At 40.6% G+C, this 23,687-nt stretch overlaps 1 protein-coding gene across 2 annotated transcripts; it reads right to left on the reverse strand.

Moving 5' to 3' along the window:
* Positions 1 to 4,242: 4,242 nt before the first annotated feature.
* Positions 4,243 to 23,258, reverse strand: SERINC3 (serine incorporator 3). 2 transcript variants are annotated; one of them, XM_072801129.1, is made up of 11 exons: positions 23,080 to 23,218; positions 22,416 to 22,658; positions 18,208 to 18,369; positions 17,403 to 17,596; positions 15,981 to 16,060; positions 15,144 to 15,281; positions 11,946 to 12,115; positions 11,050 to 11,140; positions 10,027 to 10,207; positions 5,786 to 6,013; positions 4,243 to 5,177 (listed from the first exon to the last, which is right to left on the reverse strand). In XM_072801129.1, exons 2-11 carry the CDS (start codon positions 22,416 to 22,418, stop codon positions 5,039 to 5,041), a joined length of 1,386 nt encoding a protein of 461 aa, XP_072657230.1. In that variant the 5' UTR covers positions 22,419 to 22,658; positions 23,080 to 23,218; the 3' UTR covers positions 4,243 to 5,038. The 2 variants fall into 2 exon arrangements, with proteins under 2 accessions (XP_072657230.1, XP_072657229.1); XM_072801128.1 differs by lacking the exon at positions 22,416 to 22,658 and having other exon boundaries at positions 23,080 to 23,258.
* Between the last annotated feature and the right edge of the window lie 429 nt (positions 23,259 to 23,687).

Genomic DNA, 23,687 nt, shown 5'->3' on the forward strand with positions numbered 1-23,687 from the left:
TGTGTGGAGCTCTTTTGTGACAATGACAGCTTGGATAAAGGTACTGAAGTTTTATTATTTGTGGTACATCATGGCCTGTGCAGAGCCTCCCTCCAGGTCCGGGAGAGATTCGCAACACCGTGTACCTATAGATTTGGGGCTGGCTACCTCTGAAGATCGTGTGCAATTAGAAGATACCAGTGTGTACAAAGAATGGCACTTGATGTACACAGTGGTAGAGATGATATGCAAATTTTTCAGTTCTTAAGGCCCAGCTGTACATTCTGGACTGGCCTCGAATTCCTGAGTGCTTGTATGGGCTGGGCACCCACTACATTAAGTGCTTCACATAGATAACTTCATTTAATCTTTAAGCACACTTAAGTAATATTACTACCCCTGTGGGACAAATGAGGCTCAGAGAAGTTAAGCAGCTTGCCCAAGGACACACAGCTAGTCAAACAGTAGAGTTGGGCTTCAAAGCCAGGTAGCTGACTAAAGCTGCTCTCCTGATGGTTAGAGCCAGGTTGTGTTTGCCTTTTACTGTCGTTCACTCTGGGACAGAACACAGAAGAAAGGAAAGGCGGTTCCAGATTGTCTTCTGGCTTCTTGTAAAATATAAAGCGGAGGTTCTTAACCTCTGGGACCCAGGCTATACCTCAGGCTTTATTCTGGAAGCACTTAGAAGTAAACTCAGACTCCTTTGAGGGATTACTAGGTGTTGATCAACTCTGGTCCCATGCATCTTTGGCTTTTCTCTACCTGCTCCCTTTTGGTTTCGATGCAGGAGCATGTAATCTGCCCCAAAGGAGACAAGGTAGGCCCCGCCATGGGCGTGGTGTGCTGGTGATGGGTCAGCTGGGAAATAGTCTTGTGTAGGATGTCTGTACACTTACCAATGACCTCCCATGATGCAACAGGTAAATTCTTATACTGCAGCACACCAGCTCTTCAGGTGAACCCTCCTAAGGAAGCTGTGGCTCTAAACTCAGTACATTTCTCACATCTGGAAAAAAATGGACTAAAGGCTCCAACCAGTGCAGTCAAGTTACAAGGATCAGCAGGTGCTTTTTACAAACTGGGAGTTACTTCCCATGTTAGGAGTCCACACTTTCTGGTTTGTTGTCTAAGATAACTCTCCCTGTTTTCCCCAAAGCTCACTCCTCACAGAGCATGGATGTGGCCCCACCTAGAATGATGCAGCAAATGTGTCCTGCTACCGCATTTAAAGCTGGTGAGGAAGAAAATCCTTTAGGGTTGCCACTTTTCTGGAAACAAATTGTTTTAACCAAATGTTTACCTGATAAGGTGGCCAGCCATCAGAGATACAGTGACCTAGTCAGATGCTGGTTACTGCCTTCAGGGGATTACTGATCTTCCCTTTTTGGTGGTGGGTAGTTTGACAGCCAGGTGAGTCCTCTACACGTCTCTAAGCAGTCTCTGGTTATCTTGGTGCCTACAACCTTATGCTAAGAGACAGTAGGGTCTAACTGAAAAAAGAACTCAAAGCCTAGTTTCTATCTATGTTTTGCCTCTTAGTAATAACTACGGGCAAGTCCCTCCTTCTCAGCCTCAGCCTGATCTGTCAAAGAGGGAGAAGAATCACCACCTTCCAGGGGCGTGGACAGTGTCTATTCACAGCTGGGCATGTGCACTGTCTCATGGTAGCTATTCTTCACCTGAGGAGATGGCTGTGTGCAGCTTGCACCACTCAGCAGGAATTAGGACACCACTCAGAAGGCTGCCTAGTTTGGGCTCCTAGGTAACAGGGTGGATAGAACTACACGAAAGAAGAAAACAATGAGCAGCTCTCGGTAAGATAAGCCTGGTACCCACCATCAATCTGCAGAGCTCAAGGGCACAAGTCATGTTACCAGATACTCTCGCTTGATTATGTAAAAAGAAATGGGACTTGTAATGGACAAAACCATGTGCTGGTGGTTTAAGTGAGGCCTGAGCTCTGGCTTGGTCCAGAACACCAAAGCAGCAATAACCAGGCCCGTGGCCACTCTCTGGCAGGTAAGGGAAACTTTTATTTCCCAACCAAGTACCTTGCAAGACCAATCTAGAGAGTAAACATCCAGCAGGGGCCACATGGGCCTACAAGCCTCCTCCCAGCTCGAACCCAGGAAAAGTGGCAGCCACGGCTGTTGCCTCTGAGGAATTCCTGACCTCAAAGCCAGGGCCATCACTCTGCAATCCTGAGGGACAGATGGGCCTGCTCATGGTGATGACACACCAGGTGACTTATCTGGAATGAGATGACATGACCATGAGGTCTGATAAGTCCAAATACTCTCCTGATTTTAAGTATGATTCTGGGCTTACTCGACCTGCTGATGTTATTTACACTTGTGTATACCTCAGCACACTTGCTAGTACGGTTCCCTTGAGTCTTGAGTGATCCTGGGTTTCCTACCACCAAGCCAGCTTAACTTACAGTCAAGCAAACAGGGATACTGCTCCCTAATTTTCAAATCTGTTCTTTCAAATTAATATCAAAGTTATGAGAAAAAAATAAAAGCTTTATTGGACGGTGTTACACTTATTTTACAGTTTAGTATTGCTTTATTTTGCATTACATAAGGTAGGGGATGGCACACCCTCATGTTTCTGAAGTTTAGGACCTTTAAAGGTCTTAATCTGGCTACCCCTGCTATTAAGGAAAGTAGGGTGGCTGCCTTACACTGGCAAAGTAAGAGGCTAAACCTCCCCTATTTGCCCCTCCACCTCCCTTACAACTTTACCTCTGTACCCTGACATAAAGCACTGTTTTAAAACATGGTGGTTCCAACGACTCCTATCAAGCCCTGCTTCTCCCCCCTCCCTCCATCCCAACTGAAATTGTCCCCTGTGTCCCATCTGTTTCATTTTGTAAGAACACCTCAAATCTAGCCTCCGTCAGACTGTGGCTGAACATCTCTGACCTATGAATACTGTCTAGTCTCATTTTAGCCCATAGTGAGATTAGCAGCTACCTCCAGTGTTTAAATGGGTTCATAAGCGTTTTGCAAAGCAACTTTACTCTGTAAACAAGAACATGGACTAGGTACTAGCTTTTATTTAAACAAGGAAAACACTAAGGCTCAGACAGGTGGTCACACCGTCATTCGCCCAAAGTAAGTCATAAAGCATACTATGTACTCAATAAATATTAGCCCACCAGTCTTGACGGAAACGGCAAAGCTGGATACAAACCCCGTGTGACTTCCAAGCCTATGTTCTTAGCCATTCTTAAGGGATGAACTCCATTCTTCTGGCACAATGTTTCTCTTCCTGTCTCACCATATAAGCAGAACCTCCATCAACTCAGGTAATTAAACCAGCATCATTCAGGAACCTGCCTCTTCCTGATAGCTAATCAATTTCCAGTTTTTAAATTTTAATTACTACGTAGCTCTCAGCTGTCAATTCCCCCCCATCCTCATTTTCACTTCTCTGTTTGAAATGGTATATGACCCACCCCCAGTCTCCTTTCTAGATGCCCTCTCTACCGGTCAGTGGCAGTGACTGAAGACCGTCTGTTCATGTCACTATGCACACGCTCCCCACTGCTCTCAACATTAATGTTCAAACTTCAGTGTGGTTTACAAATCCCTTCATGACCTAGTCCCTGCCCTCTTCTCCCCATGCCAGCTTTCCTGAACAAGTTTTCATCTCCCTTCTTGAACATGCGGTTTTGCCACCCTACTTCCCCATCTCTCTCTCTCTCGGCTAACTCCTATTAAGTAAGTCCTAGCCCTCAATTCCACATTTTCCAGGGAGCCTACCAGGACAATCCCCAATTCGTGACCCCAGGCAACTCTCCTTTGAGTTCTCTGCAATTCTTCAATCACAGCAGTCATCACACCATGTTGCACAACTGTCAGCTCATTTTTACCCTCTAAACCAGAAGTCCAGGATGGCAGAACTGGTGTCTCTTATGTTTAAAGCTGGATCCCCGAACCTGAGAGAGATTCAGTAAATGATTGTTGGAAGAACTGTTCTATTCTACCTCCTTGTGTGCTACCTCTCCTGAAGAAGTTTCCTGATAGCACCTGCTTTTTCTCTCATTGGCACCAAGTGTCTTGCCCAAGGAAGATATTATTAGTACAATTTTTGGATGAGTTCAAGACTACTTACTAGCCAGACCTCAAATTTTAGAAGAGATAGGTGCACTCTGCTCGAGCTTGATAAACCTGACTGCCCATGTAGGTCTAAAAATTACAGGATGGCTGTTAACTCATAAAAGCTGTAAAAGAACGGGCCTTAAAAGCTGAAGTCTCTATTTTAATCAAATACCTTTATAGTGCAAATATAATAAATTCACATGCATTTTACTTTTACATACTCATAACAAGGTAATTACATAGGCTGAAGTCACACTGTTTTCCCAAGTGAATCTTCATTATAACCAAACCTACAGAGCGCTTATGGAAACAAACTTCTGGCAAAGCTGGAACTGCACAACATCACTGCTGTAGTGTAGAACATTAAGTGGACAAACTCAAGCTGTAGAAGCAGTAGCCAAATCAGCCACCCTGCTCTTCTGGGGAAGGACCCATATGCACACACCCTTTCCCCCAAGTACTATGATGCTACACCTGGTAGGGGATTAAGGACTGAACACAGTGCTTCCATCACATGAAGATTTTCACAAAGGAAACCCATCACAGAAATGGTGGGGTTTTTTTTTTTGTTTTGTTTTGTTTTTGTTTGCTTTTTAAGGATACTGCAATAGAAATATATTAACAATTGGCCTCAAATATCCAACATTTTCTTACACTTTAAATCAAAGTTGTAGGATCCTACAGGTCAATAAAGAACTCTCTTCACAGCACAGCTGTAATTCACTTTAAAACGCAAAATGTTCCCTTTGCACTATATCCTTACAAATAAACATAATATACATATAAATGAAAAGTTCAGATCCTGCATCAAGCATTACTTAATTTTGCCCTCTGATATAAACCTGGATATAGTCAAATTGGCAAAGTGTTCACTTAATATTTTAGTTGAAGCAAAAGTAAAGTAGATAATGGGCTTTCAGCAAAGCAGACCTTTATGAATTCTCAGAGGTTCAGTTGAAGTCACGATTGGTGAGGACAAGTGGAGCCACAAGGGTCCAGACATAGAGGAGGAGGCAGACCCAGCTGGAGCTGATCTTGACCCACACAGCTGGCCACTTGCTGGTCATGCTCTGGAACTCTGCGTCAGGGCTAAGAAAACAAAGAGTCAGGTAAAGAACTGGTTATCTGCACCCAGCCCCCTGAGCCAAAGCCAAGAAAACTGGCTGACATTACACTCTAGTAAGGCTCTAGAAGGAACTTGTGAAAGCTGCTATTATTAGAGGCAGGGGACTCTGTTTCTCAAATAACTCTTATCTTGTCAGCATGAAGAACTGACTACTGCGCTCACTGGGCAAAGTTCTTCAGGAACACCTACCTGTTCTAGATATTGGGAAAGTCTAGATTGAAATGGCATCCCTGAAACTTTCCGTATCGCATCATCACTTTGATCAGAATACTCTATATGGCCATCTCAAGACACAGAGGAAAATTAGTGAAGATGGATCAGACTGCTTTATGATTTTCTCTCTTAAGTAACTCAAGTCTGGAAGAACCCTCCATGGTTTGTACTGTAAGAATTCCAACTGGATTTTAAATCCAAGCGGAGAAAAAGTCAAAAGTATTTCAGAAAAGAGCACTGAACACAATTTCATTACATAGTTAAGAGAAGGGGATTCTGAGGTTAAGCATTGGATAGATTTTATAGACAGCCCAAGGGGGCCAAGTCGTCTTCCATCTGATTTGTCGGCGCCTCCTACCTGTACCAGCTGGTTAGGGTCATCATGATGTACAAAGAAGCCAAGGAAAGCATGAAGTGGAATAAGAAGTAGCTGTACTGCACTCCTTCTTTCTCATTGTCCACAGCCCGCCGAGGCTGTCCATCCTCTTCATCACTGCCACCATTGGCAGCTGTATCACGGAGGATCACGCTGTCACTTCCTGACAAGGTCAGCTTACTTACTTGGCTATTGTTGGAAGTGCGGATGCTGGAAGGTGATCCAAAAGAAGACAAATCAGAAAAGAGGAATGAATTGATGAGATGAATTGCTGCCTTTGGCCTATATACATGAAGTTTATTTGTTTTTCTTTTCCTTTTTATAAATTTATTTTTTATTGGTGTTCAATTTGCCAACCTATAGAATAACACCCAGTGCTCATCCCGTCAAGTGCCCACCTCAGTGCCCGTCACCCAGTCACCCCCACCCCCCGCCCACCTCCCCTTCCACCACCCCTAGTTTGTTTCCCAGAGTTAGGAGACTTTCATGTTCTGTCTCCCTTTCTGATATTTCCCACTCATTTTTTCTCCTTTCCGCTTTATTCCCTTTCACTATTTTTTGATATTCCCCAAATGAATGAGACCATAAAATGTTTGTCCTTCTCTGGTTGACTTATTTCACTCAGCATAATACCCTCCAGTTCCATCCACGTCGAAGCAAATGGTGGGTATTTGACGTTTCTAATGGCTGAGTAATATTCCATTGTAAACATAAACCACATCTTCTTTATCCATTCATCTTTCGATGGACACCGAGGGTCCTCATGAAGGTTATTTCTGAACTGCCCCTATGTGGGAACTGAAGGCCTTCTGAAGGGCTCTCCTTAAAAGTTCTCAACTGCTGCCTGTCATCACAAGACAGAGAGCACTCTCATTGGTTACCACTTAAAGTTTAACTGCTTAGGAGTTTCATTAGGTTTTCAATGTCTGCGTCCATGACTCCACAAGTGCCTCTTCCATGCTTAGAATGTACCACCTACCAACATTCTCCCAGCTATACTCATTCAATTCTCTATGTGCCATGTCTTCTAGAAAGCCTTCCCTGACACCAAGTCATCATGAGGCTGGGTTAAAGTCCTACAACTCCTTATGCTTCCCTCTGCCATAGCACTTACCATTCCTGTCTTTCTTCCTAGTCCTAAAACTCCTCAACAATAATGACCGTAGTCATCTATGCATTTCCAGCACACGGCAGATGCTCACTGCAAGCTTATTAAATGACTGAATAAAAAAGTACACACAACTAAAGGACAAGAACCACATGATCATCTCAACAGACACACAAAAAGCAACCTGACCAAAATCTAATACCCTTTCCTGATAAAAAACACTCAACTTAGGAATAGAGGAGAAATTCTTCAAACTTATAAAGGGGCGTCTATGAACAACCCAGAGCTGATATCATACTTAATAGTACAAGACTAAAAGATTTTCCCCTGAGATCAGGAACAAGACAAGTAGTCCACTGTCACCATTTCTATTTACTGTACTGGAGGTTCAAGCCAGAGCAATTAGGAAACGAAAAGATAAAAGGCACTTAGATTGGAAAAGAAGTAAAATGATCTCTATTTGCAGGTGACTTGACCTTGTACATGGAAGATCTTAAGGAATATACACACTATTAGAATCAATAAATGATCTTGCAGAATACAAAATCAATATATGAAAATTCTATGTCTATACAGTAACAATGAAAAACCTAAAACATATATTAAGAAAACTATCTCACTTTTGGGCAGCCCAGGTGGCTCAGTGGTTTAGTGCCGCCTTCAGCCCAGGGTGTGATCCTGGAGACCTGGGATTGAGTCCTGCATCGGGCTCCCTGCATGGAGCCTGCTTCTCCCTCTGCCTATGTCTGTGCCTCTCTATGTCTCTCATGAATAAAATCTTAAAAACAAAAACACCATCTCACTTCTAATACTGTCAAAAATAACACTTAGAAACAAAACATGTTTAAGACTTGTACACTAAAAACCATAAACCACTGAAAAAAACTGAAGACCTAAATGAAACACCCCATGTTACAAACTAGAAGCCTTATTAACAGTGTTGAGATAGTAATACTCTCTAAGTTGATGAACAGATTCAATGTAATCCTTATCAAAATCTCAAACTGACAAGCTAAACCTAAAATTTACACAGAAATGCAAGGCCCTCTGAATAACCAAAACAATCTTGAAAAAGAACAAATCTGGACAAATTTGGAATAGGGTTGAGTCCAGAAATAAACCATTACATTTATGGTCAAATGATTTTTGACAAGGATGCCAGGTCAACTCAACACAGTAAAGAATAGTCTTTTCAACAAATGGTGCTGAGACAACTAGATAGCCACACACAACAGAATGAAGGTGGACCCCTTACCACAAGCCATATACAAAAACAATAATAAGACAACCCAACTTAAAAATAGGCAAAAAATTTAAATACACATTTCTTCAAGATATACAAATGGCTAACCAGCACATGAAAAGAAGGTTCAACATCATTAGTCATTGGGAAAATGGAAATCAAGACCATAATGAAATGCCACTTCACATCCTCTAGAATGGCTACAATAAAAAAGACAATTACAATGTAATGATTAAAAAATTATCAAATTGGAAGTCTTGTACAGTGGGACTGTTAAGATGATGTAGTCACGTTGGAAAACACTGGCAGTTCTCAAAAAAGTAAACAAAGAGGTACCACATAGCCTAGCAATTCTACAACTAGGTATAGATAAAAGAGAACTGAAAATGTACATTCACACAAAAAACCTGTACACAAATATTCACAGCAGCATTATTCATTATAGTCCCATGGTGGAATCAACTCAAATAAACATCCATCAACTGATGACGGATTAACAAGATGTAGTATATATATCCACACAATGGAGTATCATTTCCAACAATTAAGTCCTATATAACATGGATGAAACTTGAAAACATCCTAAGTGAAATGAAAGCAGCCAGTCACCAAAGACCATATATTTCATGATTCCACATAAACGAAACATTCAAATAAACACATTTACAGAAACAAAAGGAGATTAGTTTCTGCCACTGCTGGAGCGATAAGGAATAGGGAAGTGACTGCTAATGACCATGAAGTTTCTTTTTGGTAAAATAAAATGTTCTAAAATGGACGGTAATGATGGCTGCACGATCCTGAAAACACAGACTAAACTACTCAACTGTATACTTTAAAAGTGTGAATTCTATAGTATGGAAATTGTATCTCAAAAACAAAACAAAACACATTAGGCCAAAAGCAAAACAAACAAGTCACAGACAACTTAAAAACACGTAAGTATAGCTGTGTTCCAATACAACTTTACAAGAATAGACAGCCCAAGAGCTGTAGTTTGCCAACCCTTAAACAATCATTAAGAAAAAAAAGAAAAAATCTGCATATACTTGGAAAGTTGTCCAAATTATGACAAATTCATATTTGAGAATACTATATGTATTTATAATATGTCCCTAACTTATTTTTAAAAATTATTTTATCAAGTAATATAAATACAATGTTATATGTAACTACATATAAAATTAAAATTACATATAATTATAAGGAAATAAATAAATTGATAGATCAGTAGAAGCACAGGGGAAAAAGTATGAAGTAATATGTACCAAAATGTTAACCATGGAAGAGGTAAATTTGGAGGGAGGATACTTTCATTTCCCACTTTACCCTTATCTCACTTATGTTTTTAATTTGTATAAATATATTCTTGCCCATTTTTAGCTCATATTTTAAAACTACATGCTATTATATACAAAATATCAATAAAAAATGGGTAAGAGGATGAACACAAAGTGCTAACACACATTATATCTGAGCTCTTGGATTAGAGATTTTAAAATCAGATGTATACAATTCTACAGTTCTAGAAATATTTTTTACAACAATCAGAAAATTAAGATTTTCTTACCGAAAGGGGAAACCAACCAATTTTCAGAGCCACTACCCTAGCAGATTTACGGTCAGGTGAAGACTTTATCTTCCTATCCAGGGAGAAGGTATCTCTATGTCAGTTTGGAAGAACTTATTTGATGAGAGAATTTATTAGGCTTTAAGAAATATATGTGGCTAGTAACTGAAGTTGAGGACTTCAATAAAGAAGAGTTAAGTTGTTTTTCTTACTTCTTCACACTGCTCTTTGAAAGCAAAATAGCTTCTTTGCTCTGCCATTAACCTTGATGAGATTCTTGTCCCAAGTACTTTTTAACTTACCTAGAATACAAAAGGCAGAGAACGAAGCCTGTCAGCCCAATAAAATTCTCTAGATCTATAAAATGCCCACCCTTTGAGGGTGGTGCAGAGGTAGGAACTACGGCAGTTGAATTTCCAGGAGCCAAGGTTGGTGCGGTCATATGCGTCACAATGGTCCAGAGGCCAGGGTTGCAGGAACGATCTGAAAGTGGAAGACTTTTTATTATCTTTAGTTAGAGATTCTCTTGTTCCAGGAAGGGATGTGAGGGATGTGCTCACACATCATTCAGTCATGATGTAAAACATGGGAATGCTAGACTTAAAAGAACCTGCAAACTCATCAATTAGTTACCTACTTGTGTTGCAATCAGGGACTTAGTTTTAGAAAAAAAAGAAAAGATACAACAAAGCATTTGTCAAATTTCATAAATGTCTATCTTGACTTTATGGATTTTGACGTTTAACTGGCAAATCTTTTTGGGTCTGTTGTACAAAGGCTTTAAAGCACCGGGAGTTTTTCTGCTAGCTTTGTTTTTACAAGGTTATTAAAGAGGAGTACAATAGCAGTAAGTTGAGTCATCATTGAAGGGTCTGCTGTAACCATTTTCCTTTAAAACAAGTCCATAGAATGCACTATCTCAATACAGTACAATGCAGTAACTACAGAAGGAGGTTTCTACAGCCATTTCCTCTAGAGCCTGTAACACCACAGTGAAATTCAATTACAACAATGCTACAAAGGGCCAAAACAATGGTGCCTTGTCCAACTCTTGACTAGTTGACTTATTCCAGGGAAAAGCCTAGACTGTGTAAGGACTGCGGTCCTTTAGGCTGTCAGCTATGAACAGCTGCAGACAGACATGGAGAATAAAACTTGAAATGTGAGTATCTGCATCATCATACAGTGAACACAGTCCATTTAAGTGAAGCTTTTTGTTTGTTCGCCTGTTTGGTATTTGCTTCACCTCTAGTTTTTGCACCTGCCAAAGGAGTCATTTCCTACTTTCTCTCCATCAAATGAATGTGCTATTGACATTCCCTTACCGGGTTCATTTGACATGGCTGACCAGGTGAGGTACATGGTGTAGAGGGTGATGAGAGAGGACTGCAGGAGACCAGACCGAGGCTGGTGTTCCTATGGAATCAAAAAGAAAACAATGCCACAGGAACTGCAAGGGCTGACTTTCTAAAACCCAGTGGAATTCCTGGGCCCCCCGTGAAATGTTATTAACTGAGAACCTTCTTATTCTATTTGACAGTTGAAAGAGAACAAATAACCTTTCAGTCTGAGTTGGCCTGAAAAAGAACCAAGAAAGAGGAACCGTGTACTATTGGTTCCCAAGGCATTTGATAGCTCTGGAATGCCTGTGTATTCCGCAGAGGCTTTGATTTTAGTCCCTTGGTGGCATAGAGACTAAGCTCAACGGCGGTGCTAACCAGCTAGGTGACCCATCATCTCTCTGGACCTTCAGTTTTCTCATTTTTGGAAGGAGAGGTGATGTGTACATCTCTTTTCCTATTTCTTATATAAAGCTCCATGAATTTTTTTAAGGTATGGTATTTAAATGATGAAACTTGCACACATGAGTTTTGTTTTTAACTATTAAAAGCAATGATTCTCTAGTTTAATCTCCCTAAAACAGCTTGGTTATTGATTCATAAAAATCATTCTCATGACATAAACTATTTTGTAAGAGCTATAAAATTCTCAGGTTACCTAGGTGTTTTTTTTTTTAATACACTAGGGAAATTATTCACTTAATTATGATACAGGCACTCAATGGCACATTTTACAGTTATTAAATTAGAATTATGAAGAATTTATCATAATATGGGAAAATGTTTAAGTAGATAAACATAAACTCATATAAAGGTTACACTGGTTCAAGTTTAGCATTCATTAAAAATCTTTCATAGGAGGAAGGAGCATAAAACCATACCTGAATTTTTGGGTGGATGGATATAATAGACACCACAAAACAAAGGATCAAATTAATACTGATGAAGAACTTGTTCTCCGTGCAGCCATCTGGTTTGGTGTAGTACGTGTAGAGCAAGCCGACAAAGACGACAGACAGAATGTAGCAGATGCTTGTGACGGAGAGCAAAGCTGGAAAATGGGAAACCAACATGAACGCACGTGACTGTGGCAAACATTTCTAACAAAGAATTCTCTTCTTCATATAAAAATAAAGACACGTTATTTTACTGTGATGGTGGTCTACATTTTACAGGGAAATTACAGAAGGGCCCAAGGTTGACGTTTCAGATCATGTTAGAGGTGGCTGGATTTACTTTATAGATCACCTACCTCAATTCCATGGGTTCAAATACCAGATATTTGATCATTCCAGCTAGAGTAAACTCTAACTGTATGCTACATAATGTGCATTATAAGCTTTTCTAGGAACTTGCAAACCTTGTGGGCCCTCAAATTGGCCAAGTTCTAGCAAGCTAAATGCCAGGGATGGAGTCAGCAGAAAACAACGGACAGGCATCTTTTATGAAATTTGTCCTCTGCAGCCACTGGCTACATAAACCCGCTTCCTGCCATGATGAAACTACATCATTGTGGGAAAGTGGCATATTTGCTATTTTCGAAAACCTAAAATAATATTCCTTTATGTTCACATAATCAAGTTAGCTATATAACTCTGAAAATTAGAAAACATAAAAAAATAACAGTATGCCCAGCCAACTATAGCAGTGGTGAGCTCAATTAACTTGTGCTTAATTCACAGCGTGGACTTATTTGAGAAAACCGGTTTCTATTAATAATCTCCATGGGTTTTGCATATTTAAAATTAAGCAATGTATATGATGTTACTATAAAATGATAATGTATGTTAAAGTACTAGCACAGTTCTTAATATTTTTCCATATGAATATGCAAGATGTATCTACTCTTTAGTTACTCCAAAATGACAAATCTATAACTCATTATTAAATTCTTTTAAAGTTGAGTAATTCAAATGAATTATAAAAATTCATTTTTTATAGTAAGTAAACAGAAGTAAATAGATAAAAAATTAATACATTTCTATCAGAAATGGGGAGGTGTTTTGGGATTTCCAACTCATTATGATAAAACAATTTTTTTTTAAAAAAGATTCTATTTATTTATTTGAGAGAGAGAGACAGCATGAGCAGGGGGAGGGTAAGAGGCAGAGGAAGATGGAGGGAGAACTGTACTCCATACTGAGTGTGGCACCTGATGTGGGGCTCTATCCCAGAACCCTGAGATCATGGCCTAAAGCAAAGTCAGATGCTTAACCAACTGAACCACCCAGGCACCCTAATAAAACAATTTCTTAAATCTCATGCTAAAATAAATAGTTATCAACAACTGAAGTGACCAACAAAATAGGGCAATGGTTAAATAAATTATGGTCTACCATGCCATGGAACACCATGGAACCATATACCATTAAGTAAGATGTATCTAAACTCACTGATATGTCAGAAGATACTCATCATATAGTTGGTGAGAAGAGCAAGTCATGGAGAATATATAATGTGAACCTATTTACATTTAAGTAACAGAAACATGTGTACATGTGCACAAATACATACAGATCCAGTAATCGTGGTCACATCTAGAGAGGAAAGTGGGTTGCAAGTGAGTGGAGATTGGCATTTTTATTTTTTTGGCATTTTTATTTTTTATTAAGTTCCATCATCTTTGTATTCGTTTTGGGGTTTTTTTTCTTTTTTTTGGTTTTGCTTTTGTTATTTAAAATGCAAGCTAGGAAAAAAAAATGCAAGCTAGGGGGCGCCTGGGTGGCTCAGCTGGTTAAGCGGCTGCCTTTGGGTCAGGTCGTGAGTTCAGCAGGAGTCCTGTTTTTCCCTCTGCCTCTCCCCCTGCTTATGTGCTCTACCTCAAATTAATAATATTTTTAAAAATTAATAAATAAATAAAAAGTAAGCTAGATAAATAAGATGAAAAGAAAACTGGGCAGTTTGATAATGTGTACTAAAACCTCTAATATATCCATACTCTTCCACTCTTCTACTTCTAGGAATTTTTTTTTTTTAAGATTTTTTATTTATTCATGAGAGAGAGAGAGAGAGAGAGACACACAGAGAGGCAGAGACACAGGCAGTGAGAGAAACAGGCTCCATGCAGGGCGCCTGACATGGGACTCCATCCTGGATCTCCAGGATCACACCCTGGGCCGAAGGCAGGTGCTAAACCACTGAGCCACCCAGGGATCCCCTAGGAATTTATTCTAAGGAAAAAACCAAGTATGTGCTCAGAAATATATTATTAAGTATTTATTGTTACACTGTAGTCACATAGTCACAGGCTATTTCTCTGAGTCAACTGTAAGCTATTCGAATGTATAATATATGTAAAAATTAATAAGATACAAATATACATCTTTTTCAGTGACTCTTCAGGTACATATGCAAGAAAGTAGACTGGAAGGATACAGAGTAATATGTTAACAGTGAGTATAAATTACTATAGATTTGCATTACAGGTAATCTGTTTTCTTCTGTAATTCCTGGTTTTTCATTCTTCACACAAGAGCAGCTGTTATGTTAATAATGGGTGGGGTGCAGAGGCTAGGGATCTCAACACTATTTTTTTAAATGGCTAGGTCGTTGCCCCTAATAAGTAGAGAACTCCAAAGTCCTTCCCCATTATTACAAGCTAGAAATCCTATTCCCACCCTAGAAATTTTAAGTGCCCTTTTTCCACCAGAAAGCTTTTACAAGGGATGTGGGCCATACTTTGAATAAAGCAGTAAAGACTGTTCACTTCTACCTGCCTGAGGGATGTGGGCAGGTGACCCCTATGTAAAACCTACCTGAGTCCCCTGTCCGTGGAAACAAGGAAATCAAAACCAGAACTGTATCACTAAATATACAGATGTTTTTCCTTATCTAAACACATCTAGTTACATTACAAATTTCAAAATAAATGAATTGAGAGCCAATGATTTCTATCACCTGTGCTTCCTCTTTCCAGTTATATGTATAATTCGGAATTGACTCAACTGGGAAACTAGTTTTTAAAAAGTCAGCTCTAATTTGGAAGTTTACACATTTAAATCAATGGAGATTTTTACTGTACATCCTGTTTAATATAGCATAATGCAATATGGCTCTTATAGGGGAGTTTAGATACTTACCGGCATACCAGCACCTTGGATTTCCTTCTTCCATTCGACTTACCCATGATTCATTCCAAGAGTGAGCAAAGTCTACCAACAGCACTAGCTGGATGAGGATGAACAAAAAGGCCCCAACCATGCCAACAATAAACCAGGCTACAAACCAAAAGAACAAAGTTATGCTTTACCACAAGAGTAACATTTCAGAATGTTACTATCCAATTTTAAAACGATTTCGATTCAAGAGAGAGGTGAGTAAAGACATATTCTGTCTCCAGCAGTATAAGATTATTCCAATTCCAAACTCAAAGGCTATTCTCTGAGAAGTGTTTTGCTGGGTTTCAGACCTTTTAAAACTTGTTCTGGCTGTGCCAAGGGCAGTCTGGGATCTGACATTCCAAATGGTATAATAAAAGCCTTTTACTTTAGAAGGAAAAAAAAAAATCACAGTGGAAATCCACAGCTATTTGACAGTGTATCTCTCTCATGAATAAATAAAAAATTCTTACCTGATATTATGGTAAGAAAGCATATTAAGGTAGGGATAGTAGGACACATATGAGTACAGGTCCCCATGTTGACAAACTCTCAGATTAACTTAGTATTGCCAAGTGAGAAGGTAAGCGATTAAAATATTGGCAACATACGGTTCCAGAACAGCTGAGAAATGGGCTGAATACCTCCTGAGTTTAATCAATTAATTGCTACCTTAATGGTAGTACCAAGTCATATAATTGAACGCCACCTCATTTAATTGCCAGTTCTGCAAAACCAGTAATGAAAATGTAACTTCAACTCTTATCATTTGTAAAATTTGTATATATAGTATAATTAACTCTTAGCAGTGAGCCATACCTGTGGTGAAATGGCCCCCAGGGATGTAGAAAGAGCCAACCATGATACCAACAATGGCAGCAATTTTGAAGAACCAAAACCTATTAAAATACAAAAGTGCATTTATGAAATGTTAATTTTCATCCTTCCACTGAGAAAAGTGAATTCCTGAAATGCAAAAGAGTAGCATTTCCAATATGATTTTCTGGGCTTATTTCTTCATTTGATATGAATCTGCTTCACTGAATTTTTCAGACAATTTCAGGACAAACATTAACCCAGAGAACAAATCATTGATAGACATAATAAGAGATAAACCTACAACTTAAGAATTTCCCTACATTTAGCAACTGAAGATAGAAATTTTTCTAGAAGTCTGGAGCATTCTACTAACAATGTTAGCTAAATATAAAGCAATTAACTATTAGATGTAGGGAAAAGTTATCACCTAATCCTTTCACATATAGGACATAAGTGCCTTGAGCCCACAGTCACACAATTCATCACTGGCAAAGCTAGGACCAAACGTGGCTTTTAGTCCATGATCTTTAAAGGCTTGTATGGCAAAGTGGAAGGAATCAGGCTTTGGAGCTAGACAGACCCAAGTTTTAATCCCAACCCCACTCTCACTGGCTCAGAGATCTCAGGCACTTTATTTAATCTTTCTGAAATTCAGTTACTACATCTACAAAAATGAGATTAAAATACATATAAAGTGTATAAAACTTCCTTCAGTCTCCAAATAAGAATTATATGTCAAAGGAGAACGGAGGCGGGGGCAGTCAGGAATGGGAAACAACAGATTTATAAATCAGTGGCCCATATATAACTAGTTTATCTTTCTGTATGATGTTCAATAGATCAAGTCTATTTCTTTTATTTTTTATCTTTTTCATTTGTATCTTATACCAGTAAAAAGCATATGTGTTTGCGTGTGCATACAGTTCCTAGCACAATCCTTAAACTGTTTCTTTTTTTTTTTTTTTTTTAATTTTATTTATTTATGATAGTCACATAGAGAGAGAGAGAGAGAGAGAGGCAGAGACACAGGCAGAGGGAGAAGCAGGCTCCATGCACCGGGAGCCCGACGTGGGATTTGATCCCGGGTCTCCAGGATCGCGCCCTGGGCCAAAGGCAGGCACCAAACCGCTGTGCCACCCAGGGATCCCTTCCTTAAACTGTTTCACATGTGTTTGAAAAAATCTAGGAACTTGAAACAAAGGTATTGAAAAAAAGACAAAACTTTGCTCTTCCCCTCTATGCTACAGAACTCCAACTGAAAATGACACTGAAACAACTTCACATGTACAATAGGTCAGAAATATATGTGGGCCACTGATCCATATACTCTACTGCTTCCATGAGAATGGCAACATTAACTGCCCAAGGGGAGGATCCACACAATATAATATGGTAAGTAAATAATAAAATAAATTTACATACCCATTGTGTACTGCTGCTCTGGGATCTTTACTTGTTTTTACTTTTAACATGAGCAGAGAGAAGACAAAGAAAAAGATGGCCAAGGCAAAGTTGATCCTATATACAGCTTTATAACCAACAAGAACATCACAATCTTTATCCACCTTCCTATCAGCCATGTTGATTTTAAATCCCCCTTCACAGAATCCAGGAATCTGGAAAAAGCAATTTCAATGTTATGGGAATATCCACATTTAAACAAAGACTGTATCCTGTCATAAGAAGGCCTGAGTTTATAAAACTGACTACATCAACAACTGCAAGACTGTTTTGTGGGACTTTTCTCTTTGTCTTCCAATTCACTTACAATCTTATCCCCAAAGAGTAGAAACAATTTGCATTTCACAAATAAAAGTGTTCTCTTCTTTGCTCTTCTTGCTGATGAGGTTATCTCCCATTTTGACATGAATTTTCATGCTACAACCGTCTCTTTCCACAGGTGAAGGGCTATCCTAGGTTAAATGTTTAACTCTAAAACATACGTGGAAAGAATTTTTTTGTGCCACTCTTGTAATATCTTTCTTTCAAATGCTAGAGTAGAGCCTGAAGACGTTTATTCTGAGTACCCTGATTTCTGGAAAAGGACTAATACTTTTATATTCTATGTCCTGACCGTACCCAAAAGTAATTTAAAAACCAACAATCACAATGAATTTGACTGAGTTTTATAACAGTAAAGAAATAAGGACGTTAATTACAACTACAATTATGCAAAATAGAAAATACAAATAACCAGTCCATTAAGGCTACCGTTACTTCTACTCACCTTCTTCAGCTGCGTTTCCATCCCTTCCGTCAACATGATACAGGACAAAGCAGCACCCAGGAAGAGAATGAAAGCATAGATGAGGCGAGTCACCGTGGAATTCTTGCTATTGGGACAGCAACTACACAGCAGACATGAGGCACCGCTGCAAAGGCAGGGAACCTGTAACAAGCACACCACAGCTATTTGAGACCTCTTTCAGTGGACTCCTTCATGTCATAAAGGTCACAGAGTAGAAGATGAGGCAAACCAGACTTTAACAGCTTTAACTGAAAGAGTTATGGCTGGGGGATCCCGGGGTGGCTCAGTGGTTTAGCGCCTGACTTCAGCCCGGGGCGTGATGTTGGAGTCCCGGGATTGAGTCCCACTTCGGGCTCCCTGCACGGAGCCTGCTTCTCCCTCTGCTTGTGTATCTGACTCTCTCTCCCTGTGTCTATCATGAATAATTAAATAAAATCTTAAAAAAAAAAGTTATGGTTTGGAGGAAGTGGTTAAAAGCAGGGGTCCTGGGGCGCCTGAGTGGCTCAGTCAACTGAATATGTGACTCCTGATCTTGGCTCAGGTCTTTATCTCACAGTCATGAGTTTGAGCCCCATGCTGGGCTCTGTGCTGGGCATGGAGCCTAGTTAAGAAAAAAAAAAAAGCATGGGTTCTAGAGTCAATATTATTTGTTTCTAACTCAGCAAGTTACATAAGCTAAGCTTATTTCTCCATCTGCAACTGAATAACGGAATCTTCCTCCCTCAGACATTGCTCTATTAAGTACTCAACACATGCCTAAAACATATTAAGACAAACTAAGAGCCCAACAAATGTTACTTATACTCACACAGGATCCTACTTTATTTAAAAATAATATAAAAATCTAACTCCACTTGCTATTTAAGTAATCTTAGTTACCAAACTGGTATTATAGCATCAAGCACCATTACATGGAAACCCTTATACATAAAGATAACAAGAGCCATTTAGCTCAATTTAAAAATAACGTGGAGATTCCTCAAAAAAGTTAAACACAGGATCACCACTTGGCCCAGCAATTCCTCTCCTAAACATACACTTAAAAGAACTGAAATAGGTATTCAAACATAAGCTTGTACATGAATGTTCAAAGCAGCACTACTGACAGTTGCCAAAAGGCAGAAACAACCCAAATGTCCATTAATTGACAAATGGATACATAAAATGTGGTAAATCCATACAATGGAACATTATTCAATCACGAAAACGAATGAAGTACCGATACATGGTGCAACATGGGTGAACCTAAAAAACATCAGGCTAAGTGAAAGAAGCCAGATCTAAAATGTCACACATTGTATTTCATTTATATGAAATATACAGAGTAAGTAAATCCAAAGACAGAAAGCATTAGTAGTTTCCAAAGGTTAGAAAAGGAGGGACACAGGCTGGGGAGTGACTGCTTAATGGGAATCAGGTTTCTCTCTGGAGGGATGAATATGTTCTGAAACTACACAGATATGATGACAGCATAACACCGTGAATATACTAAATGCCACTGAACTATACACTTTAAAATGGTTAATTTTATGTTATGGAATTTTATCTCAATTGAAAAAAAAAGAATAACCTGGATCTCTGGTGAGCATTCTGGATGAAGGCATATTTGGAACCATTTTTACTTGTAATTGCAACAGCCATGGGAAAATGGGAAAATGATCACCCAGCTTCAGTCTCCAATTCTTAACTACAGTCTGGGCCAAAAGACCATATAGAGGTCAATAGCTGGCTGCAGACAGAAACAGAAGTTTTACAGCCAAAAACAATGACACTAATTGCTTCATGTTTATTTTATCTGCATTCTCACACTCTTGACTCTCTTTAGCTACTTATTTTCTGCCCTATTAAATAACCTCATAATAATTGCCTAGTGTTTGTTATGGGCTGAACTGTGTCCCCTTACCCCCACAAACTCATATATTGAAATCCTATTTCCCAGTACCTGAAAGTGTGACCTTATTCGGAAATAAAATCATTGCAGATGTAATTAGCTAAAATGATGTTATAGTGGAGAAGAGTGAGCACCTAATTAAACATGACTGGTATCATAAAAAGGAGAAATTTGGGCAGAAACATGAAGCACAGGGAAAACACCAAGTGAAGACAAAAGCAGAGATCTACGAGCCAAGGAATATTAAAGACTGCTAGCAAACCACCAGTAGCTGGGGAAGAAGCATGGAATAGATTCTCCTTCACCACTCTCAGGAGCCAACCCTGCTGACACCTTCAACTTGGGACTGCTAGCCTCCAGAAACTGAGACAAGTTTCTGTTGCTTAAACAACCCAGTTTGTGGTTTGGGTTTTTGTTTTTTTTTTTATTTAGCCCTAGAAACCTTATACCCACTAACTTGTTTTTAAACATCATGAAAATATAAGTGCTTTTAAGAAGGGCCACCTACTGTTGTATCTCTTGTACCTTTAAAGTAGGCACTCAATCTGTATAACTGACCTACTACGTTAAGTCACTTCCCTATCTCAGTAAATGACAACTCTATTCTTCTGTTACTCAGGCCAAAAACCCTGGAGTCATCCTTGATGTTTTAGTTTTCCAAAACCCTCGTCCAATCTGTCAGCACATTAGCTTTATCCTCAAAATATATCCAGAATCTGGGGCACCCGGCTGGCTCAGTTGGTAGAGCAGGGACTCTTGATCTCAAGGTTGTGAGTTCAAGCCTCAGGTGGGTATGGAGCCTACTTAATTTTTAAATATATAAATCAAATAAATAAATATATCCAGAATCTGACTACTTTCTTAGCATCCTTAGCTATCATGTTGGTCCAAGCCACTACTATCATCTTTCACCCAGATAAAATGCGATGGCTCCAATTTCACTGCAGTAGCCACCCGATCAGAACCCAGAGTTGGTATGAAGATTATTTTAAGATGAAGACACTTGAAATTCAACAGATATAGTGAAGAAAAGGTTCTTGGAGCTTTCCTCATCTGACTAAAAGCAGCAACCTCTGGGATAGAAGGCTGCCATAAATTCCCTCTTCAAGGGAGTTTTATGGCCATCAAGAAGGCAAAAGCCCTTTGCACCTACATAAACAAGTATTACCACAAACTTTCTCATCTCCTGTTTGTTCTCCTAAAAACCCATTTGTCTTTCCTAAAGAAATCTATTTGTTCTTCCTATAGAAGCTCTTTTCTTTTCCCCTATTAAGTAAGGTATACAATAAGCCCTAATTTCTAACCATCCCTTTGAGTTATTCATCACTGAACGATGAATAACATCCTGTGTGTGTGTTGCATGTGTACATAGTGCTTTTTTTCTCTCGCTAATCTTTCAGTACTTTAATTTGCAGGCCCCCAACCACCAACCCCATAGAGGATGCAAGCAAAGTTCTTCCTCCTCTACACTGGTTTACCCTTTCTTTTCCACAATCTGTTCTCCAACACAGGTCAGATCACATCATTTCTCTTTTCTACAACGGATCCGCATATCACTTGAGTTAAAGTCCTTAAATTGGCCTGTTAAGACCACACAGCAGGTATCCACATGATTTGGCTCGCTGCTACTTTTCCGACCTCATTTCCCATTATTCCTTCCCTCCCTCATTCCATTCTCTGGTACACTGCACTCCTTGCTATTCCTGCTGAACAAGAGATTAATAAAATAGAAAAGCAGTTTACAGATAGAAATGCTTCGATGGCATTAATTCAAATATTAGTTTTACATCAAAGGCAAAATGCGTTTCAGGTTATTAGGATGAGCAAGACATCTTTGTTTCAATTTACAAATTTACTCAGTTACCCTAACTATATATTTCTTCTAAATCTACTTTGCAAGTAGTCTGACCCACTACTAGGTTGTAAAATTCAATTTACCGGGACTTATTCTGTGATAGAAAAATTGTACAGCAGATGCTAAAGGTAAAAATGATCTCACAAAACTGGCGTATTAAGTAAACTATGTAAAATCTATTTTTTTTTTTTTTCAATTTCGGGTCAAGGTCAAAAAATTGGAAAGCCACTGCTTTCAAGGAACCTGTAAATGACCAAACGCCCTTTCGATTTGGGGCCAACAAGCTTCAAGAACGGAAAATACACTTTGTCCCTAAGAAGTGGTAGTGCAATGAGCTGAGATCGAGTCTTTGGTCAAGGAACATCAGCTGGGAAGTAATGAAACATATAAGTGATTTTAAAAAATCCTACTCCCCGGGAGGGAGTACGTGAGGAAACTCACCATATTCTCTTCCACAGATCCTAAAATTTCCTTGCAAAATATGGCGTTTACAGTCTACCGAGCGATTCCACCCATTTATTCACTCTATCCTCACAGCAGCTCTCAGGGCGATGAATGCTGGGGTGATTATCCCCATATTACGGGAAGGGCCACGGCCTTCTTCTGTTCCTTTGCACAACTGCAAACTGGCCTCGGTTAAAATCCCAGCTCCACCACACACTCAGTAGCCCGGGGAAATCCGCGCTATGAGATAACGATATCCCGTAAGCCACCCCAAATTAAACGACGCCACTTGAAGAAGGCCCCGGGAGATGAAGCAGAGCGCCCTCGCCCCGGAACTCTCATTCCGCGGTCCGGGTTCCAGCGCCCGAGGAACCCAGAGGCCGGAAACCCCGCGGGGGCGGGGCAATCGAAATTGTAAACAATGACGGCCTGGCCTCCTACGTTCCCCCCACAAACCCGGAAGGCGAGCCGCCCGATCCCGACCCGGGGGCGGGGAGCAGCGGGCATCACGGATTTGGGTCTGCGCCCCCGGATACGCTCTGCAGCCCAGGGCCCGTCCCCACAAGCCCCCAGCCGAGGCCCGATCGGGTCAGAGCTTGGGACGCCCTATCGCCCTCCCCAAAACGACACGTCCCGCAGAGACACCAGACCCCGAACTCACCCAGCTGGCGAGAGAGAAGACGCCCAGCACAGCCCCCATGGTGACGCTGTTGATGCCGGCGGCCGCCCGGGAGGCTTCTAGCGCGGTGGTAACTGCCAGTCGAGGCGTCGCCTCAGAAACGCGGCGTTTTCTCAGGCCGGAAACGCGCGGGTGGCGTCATTGCGTGGCCCCGCCCACCGCCCTCGGCCGCCGCTGCCGAGAGAGCCTCTGTCATTGGTAGAGGGGGAAGGCGGGGCTAAATCAGCGTCGCGCAGAGGGAGAAGGTGGAGCCAAATCGACCCGGCGCTAAGAGGGAGGCGGAGCCAAACCGTCCCAGAGGGGAGGGAGGAGGCGGGGCTAATGTGGCCAGCGGGGGGAGGAGGCGGGGCTAATGTGGCCGGCGTGGGGAGGAGGCGGGGCTAATGTGGCCGGCGGGGGGAGGAGGCGGGGCTAATGTGGCCGGCGGGGGGAGGAGGCGGGGCTAATGTGGCCTGCGTGGGGAGGAGGCGGGGCTAATGTGGCCGGCTGGGGTGGGGGTTGGAGGCGAGGCTAGACGGGCTCGGGGGGAGGAGGCGGGGCTAGGCCGGCTCGGGGGAGGAGGCGGGGCTAATGTGGCCGGCGTGGGGAGG

This window comes from Canis lupus, chromosome 26 (genome assembly GCF_048164855.1).
Source record: "Canis lupus baileyi chromosome 26, mCanLup2.hap1, whole genome shotgun sequence".
Lineage (NCBI taxonomy): Eukaryota > Metazoa > Chordata > Mammalia > Carnivora > Canidae > Canis > Canis lupus.